Raw genomic sequence first — 12,517 nt, 5'->3', positions numbered from 1 at the left:
CATGAAAGACTGCAGTGAAATCCTTACATTTAAATTCATAATATTGTGAGATTCAGGTAGGGAACATGCAGAGCTGCAAAAAATAAAAAATAAAATAATAATAATAATAATAATAATAATAATAATAATAATGCCATAGGAAAATACACAGTCAAGGGCAGATGGTGACAATACAAGGCCACAGAGGGAGAATATATTACAACCATGGCACAAGACAACACAAAGGGGACACCAATATGTAAATTTTTATTAAAAAAAAAAAATGTACAATTTTGAAGGTAAAATGAGAGAACACGTGAAGCCAGTTAAAATTGTCTTCACATAAGTTTACATGAAAACCTTGTTCTCAATTTTTTTACTATACAATTGCTTTTGGCCATTGATAAACTTCTTCACCTTTATGAGCATGTGATTAATCAGTGTTTGATGCTAACGTTTGGACTCTCCTCCTCAGATGAAAATGTCTGGATCTGATGTCATAAATCAGCACAGCAACAGCAGCCACGCCCACCAGAGCAGAGAGGACCAAGCGAATAACAGCTTCAATAACACCAAAGCGGTGAGTATGTTCTGATGACAGAAACAAAGATAACAGAAAAATGAATGATTCTATATGCGAATAAAATACTGCTATTATTCTCATTACTGAAGTACCTGGACATGGTTGACAGAGTGTGCTGATGTTCAGATCTGTGGTCTGGTTGCTGATGGGGTTATAGACCACACAACTGTAGGTGTTTTTATCCTGATATTCCACCTCTAGAGGTAGAGAAAGACTGATGCTGAGATTAGACACACTGATGCTGGAGAGTAAACTGTTTCCTTTGTACCAGGAGAGACTCACAGTGCTCACATTCACCACTGAACACAACACTGAACAGTACTGCACTGATGAAGAACAGTCTCTGTTGATGACAGGAGCAGCCAGATGAGCTGCACAAAATTAGTTAATTAATAAGTGAATAACTCAGCAGTACATTAGAACTGTGATGGATGTTGATATTTAAAATGAAATTAAAGTGTTGATGAATTACTGTATTAGATATATTATTAATAGTGTAGACATCTTCTATAATTGTATTATATTCTCAGTAATAATGGCAGTGGTTAATGTCAAAATCTTTAAATATTAATCAGGAAAGTATTTTATATATACTCACCATATACTGTAAGGCTGAATGTGTTGTTGACTGAGGTCCAGTAGTCTCTAGTTACTTTATAATGTCCAGTGTGTTTAGTTGTGGTGTTCATGATGGTCAGAGATCCAGACTGAGTGTCCAGCTTCAGTCTGTCTCTAAATCTCCCATCAGCAGCATTATTATAGTATGTGATGTTGTTGTCTTTTCTGTTGATGTCAGCTATAAGAATGTCTTCAAACTTCCACTCGATCTCTTCATTTTCTTGTATTTGTGTAAGTTTGACTGGTAGAGTGACCGAATCTCCCTCAGTCACTGACACAGACTTCACTTTAACACCAAACACACCTGATAAACACACAAACACTTAGTCATGTAGTTATTTTGAAACTATTAACAGTTTTTTTTTTTTTTTTACTTTGCTCTAATTAAAAAAAAAAATAGCTGAATTTTAAGAATTAACAATAAACCTTTCATGTGACTGCTAGGGTAAAGATGATAAACTTCAAAATAACACTGCAAAAAAAGCATACTAATGTGATGGTATTAGTCTGATACTGATTAGTGATGGAATTAATTTAATACAATACAAGGTATATGGGCTAATATACACAGAACAGAAATCTTTAAACAAACTTACCAGCCAGACTCCAAAAACACAAGAAGAAAATAAACACGTCAAACACTTTCTTCTGCATTTCAGTAAACAACTTTTAAACAAAAATGAATTTCCGCAAAAAGGCTACATGAAAAGCATAGAATGTTTCTTGATAAACAACAGAAGATCTGGAGATGGCAGTGTTGCTGGTCTAGAAGCAGCTGGTGTGACTCAAAAATGTACTTCCCCTAAAGACTGAGAGCTCTATTGTAATCTAAGTGTGATGTCTAAAGTGAATGGCTCAAAAGCACAGAGGGTGTTTCAGAATCCACTGTTACTAATTTAAAGGCTCCCATTTTACAAGATTTTTAGTGTCTCTAGAATGTGTCTGTAAAGTTTCAGCTCAAAATACCCCTCAGATTATTTTACAGGTAGCAAAGAATTGTGGCCCAGATTTCGCATAAAGCTGGCACAACAGGCAGTCACCCGGCACATACAGCTAGTGGGCCAAACATGGCACAGGTTGGGCTGAGGTGGCACCGTCTTTAAGGCGGCACACAATACTTGGGCCAAATGTAAAATGTAGTATTTGACCCAGATGTTAATAATTGCTATATGGGCTAAGTTTAAATACATTTAAAATACATTTTTATTATTTTTTAATAAAAAAAATAAAAAAACTTCTATTAATCAGATCGCTTTGAGAAAAAAGCGCAATGCTTCATAGGTTTATCAATTTCATTGAAGTTGTGATGCACCAACATATCTGGCCCAGTTTTGGGTTATTAACTTGGCTGAGATTTGGCCCAGATATGGTCCATGTTTGGCCATTGTCTGGCATCCAGACCTGGTCCCAACCCAGGCTCATTCTGAAAACGTAGTCCTGCGGACGTTTCTGGAGATCGCGGAATACGTCCCGGCAGGTACGTACAGCTGCAGTTTTTGTTTTTGCGAATCCGCGAGAGGCCGCTGTGTGTGCTTTTTCGCATCTCAAATGCCTCTCGCGAGTGCCGTTTGCCCCCTCGATGTTCTCGCGTGAACCCACCAGAGGCCGATGTCCGACTGACCGGATGATTGACTGCGCGACCGGCCAATCGGCTGACCTGCTCTCCTCTTTCCCTAAACCCAACTAATTTTACCGATTGACCCGCCTGCTCACTTTCCTAAACCCGAGCAACAATTAATAAAAGCCGTCAAAAAAAATGAAAAGCCCTGATTTTTTTTTTTTTACCGCGTTTTTGGATTTCACCACATTCTCACCCTGTTATGAAACTCATTCACTTAATTTTTGGGATTCTGTTTTTGTCTTACCTGATTTCTGGAACCGCTCTTCCCCGGACTCGAAACCGATCATCGTGGTCAACTCCTCTCTGCATCTCAAGTCTGCCAACGTACACGATGAGCTGAGTGGACAAACGGATTGCAGCGGGAAAGCCCTCCACAAGGAGGTAAGCAGTCGGCCGGCAAGCACGAAAGAGAACAGCGTCACACCGCCCCGTAGTGTTCGCTTGAAAAAAATAAATGCAGCCGTACATAACTCCCGGGACGTATTCCACTGTCTCCAGAAACGTCCGTGGGACTACGTTTTCAGAATGAGCCTGGGTTGCCTGGTCCAGTCATGTACCGTAATTCACTGCGGCATGTGGTCCAAGCAAAAGCTGATAGTGTGGGCCAGAGCTGGGCCAGAGAAATTTAGCTATGTGTTTTAAAATACCCTTCTAAAATCACATTGTAGCTGTTTTGTTACCTGTGTCTTTAAATGCAAGTAAGCTGGTTTTCTCTCGCCCACCGTCCCACATCCGTGTCGGTTTATTATGGGATAAAATTCCCGCCTATAGTATTGTGGTCACAGATAGAAAGATAAAGAGCATAAATCAAAAAAAATTGACATTGTGTGTAAAAGTATGACGTGGAAAAAAGTATAAGAAACGCAGGATAAGAAACAATGAAGTCATGTACCAAAGACAATGATTAAAGATAATCAAAAATGAAAACGCATTTAGACAAAATCAGTTTTCTGCTCATATTTTAATGTTTTGTGTGCTTATGTTCTTTTCCATCTTGTTCTTCCTCTTGTTTCCACGTTCTGCTCTTGCGTTTTTCAAAAGATGAAATTCGAGTTTTATTTAACTCACAGGTGGGCTTCAGCATCATCACTGGTCCAGTAGTAGAGATTTTTTTGCTCCTTTTGCCAATCAGACAAAAGGGGAGTTGACATCACTTTAATGCAACTCGTGGCTGCTTAGTGTGGCAGGCGGGGATGCATTTGTTTCTAAGAATTTCAGATAATATACACAGCTGTCAGTGATCACATTCGAATGAATGCATTTGTTATGGAGTATTCAAACCATTTGGCATAACAGTGAGTCACAAAAATACTATTGCAAAGTTTTTGCACACTGCTATATACACTGCTGTATCCATTATGCTACTGTACAAAATAAACCAGATTTAAAAGCACCTCGTAAAAAGGCTTTTTTCTGACATTACTGTAACACGTTTTATTCAAGAACATTTGAGCTGGTTTTAGTCCTTCATAGCAGTCCTATATAGTTACATGTATTTAACTTGTTTGTTGATTAAATCCCATTTTGTTATTTAACTTATTATTTTAATGCAACAGTCAAGCTTTATGTTAACTTGCTATGAAGAAAAGGAAATAATGTATTTTTTGCTTGCTGATTTATGTGAAATGGTGAATATTGTTCTATATAATCACCTTGCAATTTTGAAATGATAGCTTTTTTGCTTTGAGTATAGACTATTCAGTTCATAAGAGCAGTTCAATCTTTTATGAGGTTTGCTGTATACAAATAAAACATTTTGAAATATTTATAATTATCGGCCTATACATATCGCCTTGGAGGCCAGTCTGAAGAGTTATTGGGTATCGATATCGGCCAAAAAATCCATATCGGTGCATCCCTAACTTCTTTCCCCCATGCTTTCAGGCACCATGCCTAGGACTGCCACAGTTGGATCAAAGGGAATATCAATACAGTGCATACTGACAGAGACTTTCCTCCATGTTTAAACAACTTGTATCCATATTGTCCTTCAACCATGCTTCTATTGGTTTAGCTGTGCAGCCCAATAATAAAGTTTAAGATTGGGAAGACCTATTCCTCCATTCTCTTTTATCAGCTGTAGTGTTTTATATTTTCAACGTCAGCATAAAGTTAAATTGTATGCTCTTCTTTACCTATTTTAATACCTTTTATCACCTTACTTTCTTGTATGAGCTGTGCTAGTGGTTCCTTTATATGTTTGAAGCATTTGCTGACGCTATGGTAGTAAGTCTTTTCTTTTTTACTTTTTTTTTCAAGTCTTTTCCTTATGAAGATTTACTGATTTAAAAACATTTTAACACTAAAACTACGGAGGCAGTCATTTTGACCATTTGTAATATTTGCAATATAATAAATGTTTGAAATAAAACCCACATATCTATAGGACCCTGGCTTTTGCTAACTATTTGTGTATTTCCTTCTCACATTGTTATTTTATTAAAATAACAAAACACAAATTATTTCTACCTAGAACCACCATAGTGGTAAAAATGACTACTTCAGTGTCTGCTACTTCCTGTGACTCTAAATATGTGTGCCTCTGTTGCCAAGCAACTTCCTGCAAACAAAAACACAACCTTGTGTAGGAAAGAACATAACTTCACTTTCAAACTAGCAGTGCCACGAAAAAACCTACTCCTCTGCTTGAGGAAGTGAAAATGAACATTCACGGTGGTCTAACATAACTATACATTTATAGGCTGTATTACCAAAAAGATTGTATTTTAAGGGTGATGTCTTAATTAAATATGATGACAGTAGTTCTGTTAGTTCCCGTTGTAAACTTTGCAAAAGTCATTATTGAGGTGCAGCTGATCACAGGGAGTTGGAAGCGCTGGAGTGTACAGCGTCTTCAAAATTTAAGTCCTACCTTACCTTTAACTATTGGACTGTGGGGAAAACCGGAGCACCTGGAGGAAACCCACACAAATTTTGGGAGAATGTGCAAACTCCACACAGAAATGCCAACTGGTAAAGCCGGAACTCGAACCAGTGACATTCATGCTGTGAGATGACAGTGTTATTGACTAAGCCACCATGCCGCACCAATGTTATTATAATAATAAAAATACATATTATTAAAAATAATAGTAGCCTTCATATGAAAAGCATGTAAATGTAAATCTTGTCCCGCAACATTTGCCCACCTGAGATCTGTCAGCCCACCTTTCAATATCTTTCAGAACCGGGCCTGTATGTTGTGGTTGTAATAAATCACAATTTATCAGTGGTTTCAAGGAAATTTACATTTATTTTAGGATTCAGGCATTCAAATTTTAGCAAATATTAATATCTAAGGCAGGGATGGGCAAACTGTCCAGCAGAGTTTAGCTTGAGCTCTAACCAAACACACCATCGGCCCTCCAGGACTGAAGTTGCCCATCCCTGATATAAGTTAAGCAAAATAGACTCTGATGTCTATGAAGATGGCAGTGGACGATAAGACACACACTGTTTATGTTACTAGAACATTTACACTTCATCTCTCAAGACTTAACATGACCTTTATCACCATTCGTTCATTTACTTTCCTTCGACTTAGTTCCTTACTCATCAGGGGTCACCACAGCGTAACGAACCTCCAACCACTCTGGCATATGTTTTACCCAGCGGATGCCCTTACAACCAGCACTGTGCTGGGTAATACCCATACACTCTCTCATTAACAAACACACTCACACACAAACACACACACTACAGCCAATTAAGTTTATTAAATTCACCTGAACCGCATTTCTTTGGACTGTTGGAGAATCCGGAGCACCCAGAGGTAATCCACGCAAAACACAGTGAGAACATGCAAACTCCACACAAAAATTCAGAACTAGACCCAGAACTAGAACCAGCAACCTTCTTGCGTCAGTAAAAAAAACTGAGCCACAATGCCGCCCGAGGTCATCAGCCATCATATATCAAAAATTATAATCACTATAAAGCTTTTAAAAGACACAATACATGTTCTTAGGCATATTTGAAAATCAGAATATCAGATATTTTACAACATATCCACACATTTAAAAAAAACAATATATGAATAACTCATTGGGGCTACAGTTTCAAGCAATAAAGTTGATGTGTTGTCATGGGAACTTTAAAGCGGGGTATTCTTAATAACAATCAAAAAAAAAAAAAACAAACTCACATGGGTCAGCAGAAGTATTTAAATCTTACTCTTAAAGACCCCCCCCCCCCCTTTTTTTTTTTTTTAGCTGTGATTCAATACTATTGCACCAGTGCACACTGTAGACTTGTTTATGACCTTTGTTAAAACTAGAAATTAGTAAAAGACACAGGCGTTAAACTCAGTTCCTTAGTTCTCGTTTGACATAAGAGACTTGCATAAGAGAATATATGTAATCATGTAGCTGAGAAAATGATTGTAATCCTAGATATGTGTATTATAATTTTAAGAAATGCCAATTAACATATAATAAACATATAACATGACCTGGCCTACATTTGGCACAGTATACTGGACCAGATGCAAAACAGATATAACCAGATTTGGCCCACACTTGGCCAAATCAACATAAGTGAATGCACATCTGGCCCAGTGCTGGTCCAGATAAGTAAAATGGTTATGCCCTATCTGGAGAAGATGATTTTTGCTATCTGGCCAGTTACGGCTAGGAGTCTACTGCTGTCTAGGATGGTAATGCTGTTTTAAAATTATTTTGGCCTCTAAAAATCGATAGCCCTCCTCCATGAACTGCAACCTTATCATGGAGAGGGGTTTGAGTGCCTGAGTGATCCTAAGAGCTATGTTGTGGGGGGCTAATGCTTCTGGTAGGGTCTACCAAGGCAAAAAAAGGTGAAATGCAGATGAAAATGAATGAATGAATGAATGAATGAATGAATGAATGAATGAATGAAAAATTAATCGCCCTTGAACTGAATTATCTATTTGATCAAAAGTTTGATCAGCGCCTCACAGTGACTCCTGCGTACACCACATCAGGCTCCACTTGAACACTCTAAAAGAAAACAAACACATGTATATCATAGAGATTATTAAAAGCATCCTGACAATATAATGTGTAATAGTACACACAAACAGAAATACACAATCTGTATCCAAGCACACACCTAAATCTGAATGACTGCAGAGACAATACCGAAAGACAGTCAAAAATGGTCTCACCGATTTCTGTGCTTTTGTTCTGTAGAATGTTGGCTCAGCATATGTGATCTCTTCTGCATGAGTCTCAACTGCTTAAAAAAAAAAACATTAAAAAAGCATCAATAGAAACGTGATTGACTATTGTGGTTTCATTTTCACTGGAACACATTCTCCACATTATTGCATTGTTCTTCTACAGTTTTGTTAGGAGTGGGTAACACACTTACCTTCTTGATGAGATGTTCTGATTTTTTTGCAGAAGACCCAGATTGCAGCAGCAATCAACAGACAGCCAACAACAACAGCAGCAGCAGCAGATAGTAGCAATATATCATTTGATTGTTGGTGACCTGTAATGGAAAAAGTAAGCCATTAACCAACACTTGTAAAAGTGCTTCACAATCATGAAGAGGGTCTCTCCACACCACCACCAGTGTGCAGCATCCACTTGGATGATGTGATGGTAGCCTGCAAGTGCGCTCAACACACACCAGCAATTGGGGGAGTGGAGAGACAGTGATAGAGCCAATTCCGTGGATGGGGAAGATTGGGAGGCCATGATGTATTAGGGCAGATGGAAAAAATTTGGCCAGGACACCTGTACATTTACCTGGAAATGCCATGAGATTTTTAATGACCACAGTTGTGACATCACTGTGAGGGGTAGCATTATGGGTGGGGTTAGGTGAGCCCATTAAAACAGCATTGGATGCAGCTCAGATTGCACTGCATCCAGACCCCTCTCCTTCCAACAGCAACTTAGTTTTCACATGTGGTCTACCATCCAGGGAATGACCAGGCTCAGCCCTACTTAACTTCAATGAGTAACCGGTCTTGGGCTGCAGGGTGATATGGCTGTGGCTTTTTAACGGCGCTTTACAATAAGGTTCCATTAGTTAAAGTTAGTTAATGCATTTAGTAACTAAGGGTGTAATGTTACGCATATTCTTATTGAACCGTTTAATACGAGACTTTCGGTTCAGTGTGCATTACAAACTGAACGATTCAGACTAATATCTAAAAAGATGAAAGAGAACAAGTGTACAAAATATGTTTTCAGTGCAACAACGCATCAAGGCATCCCATGACGTGACAGGGAACATGCTGCCTTCCTCGCACACCTCCAAACACTATTCCAGTCAGGCACACGCTGCACTATCTCATTGCAAAATGTGTTGTAATGTTAATGTAATCCTCATATAACCAACAACTGGTCTGGCATTTAAGAGCACTTTGGTTTCCCTGTAAGTTATGAGGTTGATGGCAAGAGAGTGGTGGATAAAAAAAACAAAAAAAACAATGATATGTCACATCTGCTGTGACAGTAAGCTATTTTAGCGGTATATTTGAACATATCAACTCATGTACACTGACATCACGGAATCACTAATTGGAATTAGATGAAAACACGTGCACTATACATGCAACCATCCTGGCAGCATTCAGACAGGCAATTCCTACAGATTCGAACATGGCAAAACAAATCACTGAGGCAATCAGTACATTTATAACAATATGGATATGAGACCTTAATTGGTTGTGGAAAATTCGGGTTTTAGAAAATGTTAAATGTAATAGAGCCCCGTTACATTATTCCTTCATAAGCTCATTTCAGTCAGATAATTCCTGCTTTCAGAGCCACTAGGTGACAGTCAAATCAAGCAGATCTGTGCTGTCTGAAGAAAAGGTGGACGCTCATCTTTCTGAAAAAAAAAAATACTTCCAGGTTCTTTGTTCTTGTCTTTTTAAATATTTAACTGCTACAATATTACATTTATTTTTATAAGCAGCTTTTTATTTTTGAGTATAAAGAAGGATTTGTTTTATTTGGTGCTAAGCAGAAACGCCAGAAGTATGGCTCACTTTTCAAAGTAAAAGTAAAAAACACAAGATCAAAATTAAAATCAGAGAAATCCTCTATTTTTTTTTTTTTTTGCTGTGTCGAAAACATATAAAAGCCTCAACACCACTGTCATATCGAATCAAATCGTGAACCGTCACACCCCTTTTACTAACTGGTACGACCCTGTTTTTCCTTTTCTTACTTTTTGTTGGCCACACAGTGTGATGTCACAGTTAATTACTTAATTAACGGGAGAATGTATATATTAAATTTATTTTTATTTATTTATATATTTTTTGTGAAGAACAGCACTGCCTCTATTGGACCATTATTCCCCAGGGAGGTCATTTTGTTTCAACTCTTTTGTTTAGCTGTCTTAGATTTTTGTGTTATAGAACATTGTATTTTGTAGAGGATTTCAGTTGATTTCTTATTTATTTTAAATCCCTAGACAGTTATTATATTTTTTATTCCCTTCAATAAATGTTTATTTCATTATATACTTTTGTGTGTATCTGATTCTTTTTATGGTATGGTTGAGAGCGAACTGGCCGTAACACTAATGTAGACAAATAACACACAATACATTTATTACACTATTCTGTCAGTTTTACTTATATTAGTAATGAAAATAGTCATGCATTATTATTTGTCATTGTTAACTCAAAGTGCATTAACTAATATTATCAAGCATGACTTAAGACATTAATAATGCATCATTAAATGTTGAACTGACTAATAAATGCTGTACAAGTATTTTTCATTTTTAGTTCATGTTAGGAAAAATTGTGTATTAACAGACATTAACTAATGAAAACTTATTGTACAGTATGACCTTAACCCTTGTGTGCTGTTGCAGATGTTTTCATCCACACTGGGATGATTGTGAGGATTAATTTTGTTAGGAAAAAGGAATTATAAAAGAATTTCTTAAACATATTTTTTTCTATTTTTCTTTTCATTAAACAGTTGTATTTATGTTACTTTGAGGTGGTGTATTAACTGAACTTTTTCTCGAGTCTGATATGTTTTGCATACTAATGAAGTATTTTTGCAGAAGTAGATAAATGCTTGTCTAAAATTAACTTGAGCTTTGCAGTGAAACTTTCTATGAGCATAGAATTTGCAAGTCTTGTGCTTTTTAATGCTGTGTAGAGAATTCGTACAAAAAAGGATGAATGTATGTGTGCGGCCAATAGAGGACGGGAGAATGATTGACAAGTGACAAATTTCACTAAACTCCACCTGTAAATATCATCTGCCTATAAAAGTTAGTTAGTCCAGTCAGGAAATGAAAATGATTGCGCACCTCCTGAATGTAACTTTTGCATTGAATTGACGCTAACAGAATTTTGCGGATCGGATTTGTTAATTTGTATTTAATAAATTGCTAATATGTTAAACCTTGAAGAAAAACCTCTTCTTACCCTTTTATTGAACACACATGGAATTGATTAATTATTCCAACACTTTCCCTGTGTTTTAGCAAATGGAATGATTTTTGGTGACAACCTTTATTCTGATACATATTTTGATGCTTTAAAATGTTTTAACAACTCAACAATAGACAATTTGTTATGTTTGTAACAGCGTCCGTGACTGTGCCCCTAGGACTATGTATTTTTTGATTGAAAACCATGACACCAAATAATCCCGCATTCTTAAATGTTGCTAGTTTTCCCTGTTGGGAAGATGCAAAATGTGTATCCCAGGCTAATGCTGAAAACATACCCCTTTATACATTTCTGGAGAGTGCCAAATACCTCCCAGGAAGAACTTTTTTTGCAGTTTTTGGTTTCACAAATCTGCCAGAGGCCGCTGTGTATGTTTTTTGAGATCTGATGCTGTGTTCACACCAGACGCGGAACGCATGAATAAATCGCGCATAAATAGCCGCGTAAACATTTGAGTTTACTCGCTTCATTCGCGCGTCAAACCCCGTTTCATTTGCCCGTCAAATTCGCTTAATTCGCGGATCAAATTCACTTCAGAACAGACGCGGATTCACGTGATGGGCAGGGCTTCTGTCTGCCCGGTGACTCTAGCCCGGTGACTCTACAGGATCCTTTCAGGGGTGCATCCAGCTCTGTGAGCTCATAAACTCTTCCAGAAACTTAACCTGGATGATGGAGGCTTTCAGCGGTGCTTCTGACTGAGCCCAGCCCAGTTTGATGTACTGTTGTCGGCTGGAAGATTTCCCCTGAGACACCAACAAGAGGCAAACGTCGCAATCACGCCCCCACACGAGCAAGCTCCTGTTTGGTTAATGTGGCGCGAATGTCCGCCATAAGTTTAGATTTTTAAACTCGGGCGATTCGCGCGAGACGCCTTTTAAGCGCATCAAATGTGCAAAACGCTAAATTCACGCCATTTGTGCGTATTGCACCACAGGATGTCTATTTGCGCATTTGCATTGACTTCAAATTTAAATCACTCGGGCTTGACGCACCTTCCGCTTTTGGTGTGAACACAGCATTGCATTTCTCTCGCGAGTGCCATTCGCGCCTGCTGTTCTTAGGTAAATCCACCAGAAGCCGCTGTTGACTGACTGAAAGAGTGATCGAACCCACCCTCCTGCTTCCCTAAACCCAACCAATAGTGTTTTCATAGTCACTGATTGACCCACTCACTTACTTCCCTAAACCCAACAGACAGTTTTAAAAAGCAATACAGAAAAAGAAAAGCCCTCGCTTGATTTTTACCACATTTTCAGATTTTACCACATTCTCACACTGTTATTTACTTGTGTAT

General features: G+C 37.9%; 2 protein-coding genes across 6 annotated transcripts in view; both read right to left on the bottom strand.

Moving 5' to 3' along the window:
• Positions 1-223: 223 nt before the first annotated feature.
• Positions 224-2,029, bottom strand: LOC100334996 (SLAM family member 5-like). The gene is made up of 4 exons (XM_087303818.1): positions 1,777-2,029; positions 1,161-1,484; positions 655-933; positions 224-570 (listed from the first exon to the last, which is right to left on the bottom strand). Exons 1-4 carry the CDS (start codon positions 1,832-1,834, stop codon positions 413-415), a joined length of 819 nt encoding a protein of 272 aa, XP_087159944.1. The 5' UTR covers positions 1,835-2,029; the 3' UTR covers positions 224-412.
• Positions 2,030-6,028: 3,999 nt separating this feature from the next.
• The window catches only part of LOC141380166 (uncharacterized), a 10,399-nt gene continuing 3,910 nt past the window's right edge, over positions 6,029-12,517 (bottom strand). For 3 of the 5 annotated variants that reach the window (XM_087303872.1, XM_087303874.1, XM_087303871.1), the window contains 3 exons: positions 8,151-8,273; positions 7,945-8,012; positions 6,029-7,777 (listed from right to left, as the gene is read on the bottom strand). In XM_087303872.1, the coding sequence (XP_087159998.1) occupies positions 7,724-7,777; positions 7,945-8,012; positions 8,151-8,273 (245 nt within the window). In that variant the 3' untranslated portion in view covers positions 6,029-7,723. Of the gene's footprint in view, positions 7,778-7,944; positions 8,016-8,150; positions 8,274-12,517 lie in introns of all 5 variants that reach the window. The other 2 variants (XM_087303873.1, XM_087303870.1) reach the window with 2 other exon arrangements.

This window comes from Danio rerio, chromosome 22, assembly GCF_052040795.2.
Source record: "Danio rerio strain M-AB ecotype USA chromosome 22, GRCz13ab, whole genome shotgun sequence".
NCBI classification, from domain to species: domain Eukaryota; kingdom Metazoa; phylum Chordata; class Actinopteri; order Cypriniformes; family Danionidae; genus Danio; species Danio rerio.
The sequence above is the reverse complement of the archived record's forward strand: the minus strand, read 5'-3'. Positions and strand labels throughout refer to the sequence as shown.

Excerpts from the sequence above, each read along its gene's own strand:
- LOC100334996 (XM_087303818.1), bottom strand. The coding sequence starts at position 1,834 with ATGCAGAAGAAAGTGTTTGACGTGTTTATTTTCTTCTTGTGTTTTTGG. Across the intron at positions 1,485-1,776 it reads GTGTTTTTGGAGTCTGGCTG|GTGTGTTTGGTGTTAAAGTG; the intron begins GTAAGTTTGTTT and ends TGTGTTTATCAG. Across the intron at positions 571-654 it reads ACTCTGTCAACCATGTCCAG|AACATACTCACCGCTTTGGT; the intron begins GTACTTCAGTAA and ends TTCTGTCATCAG.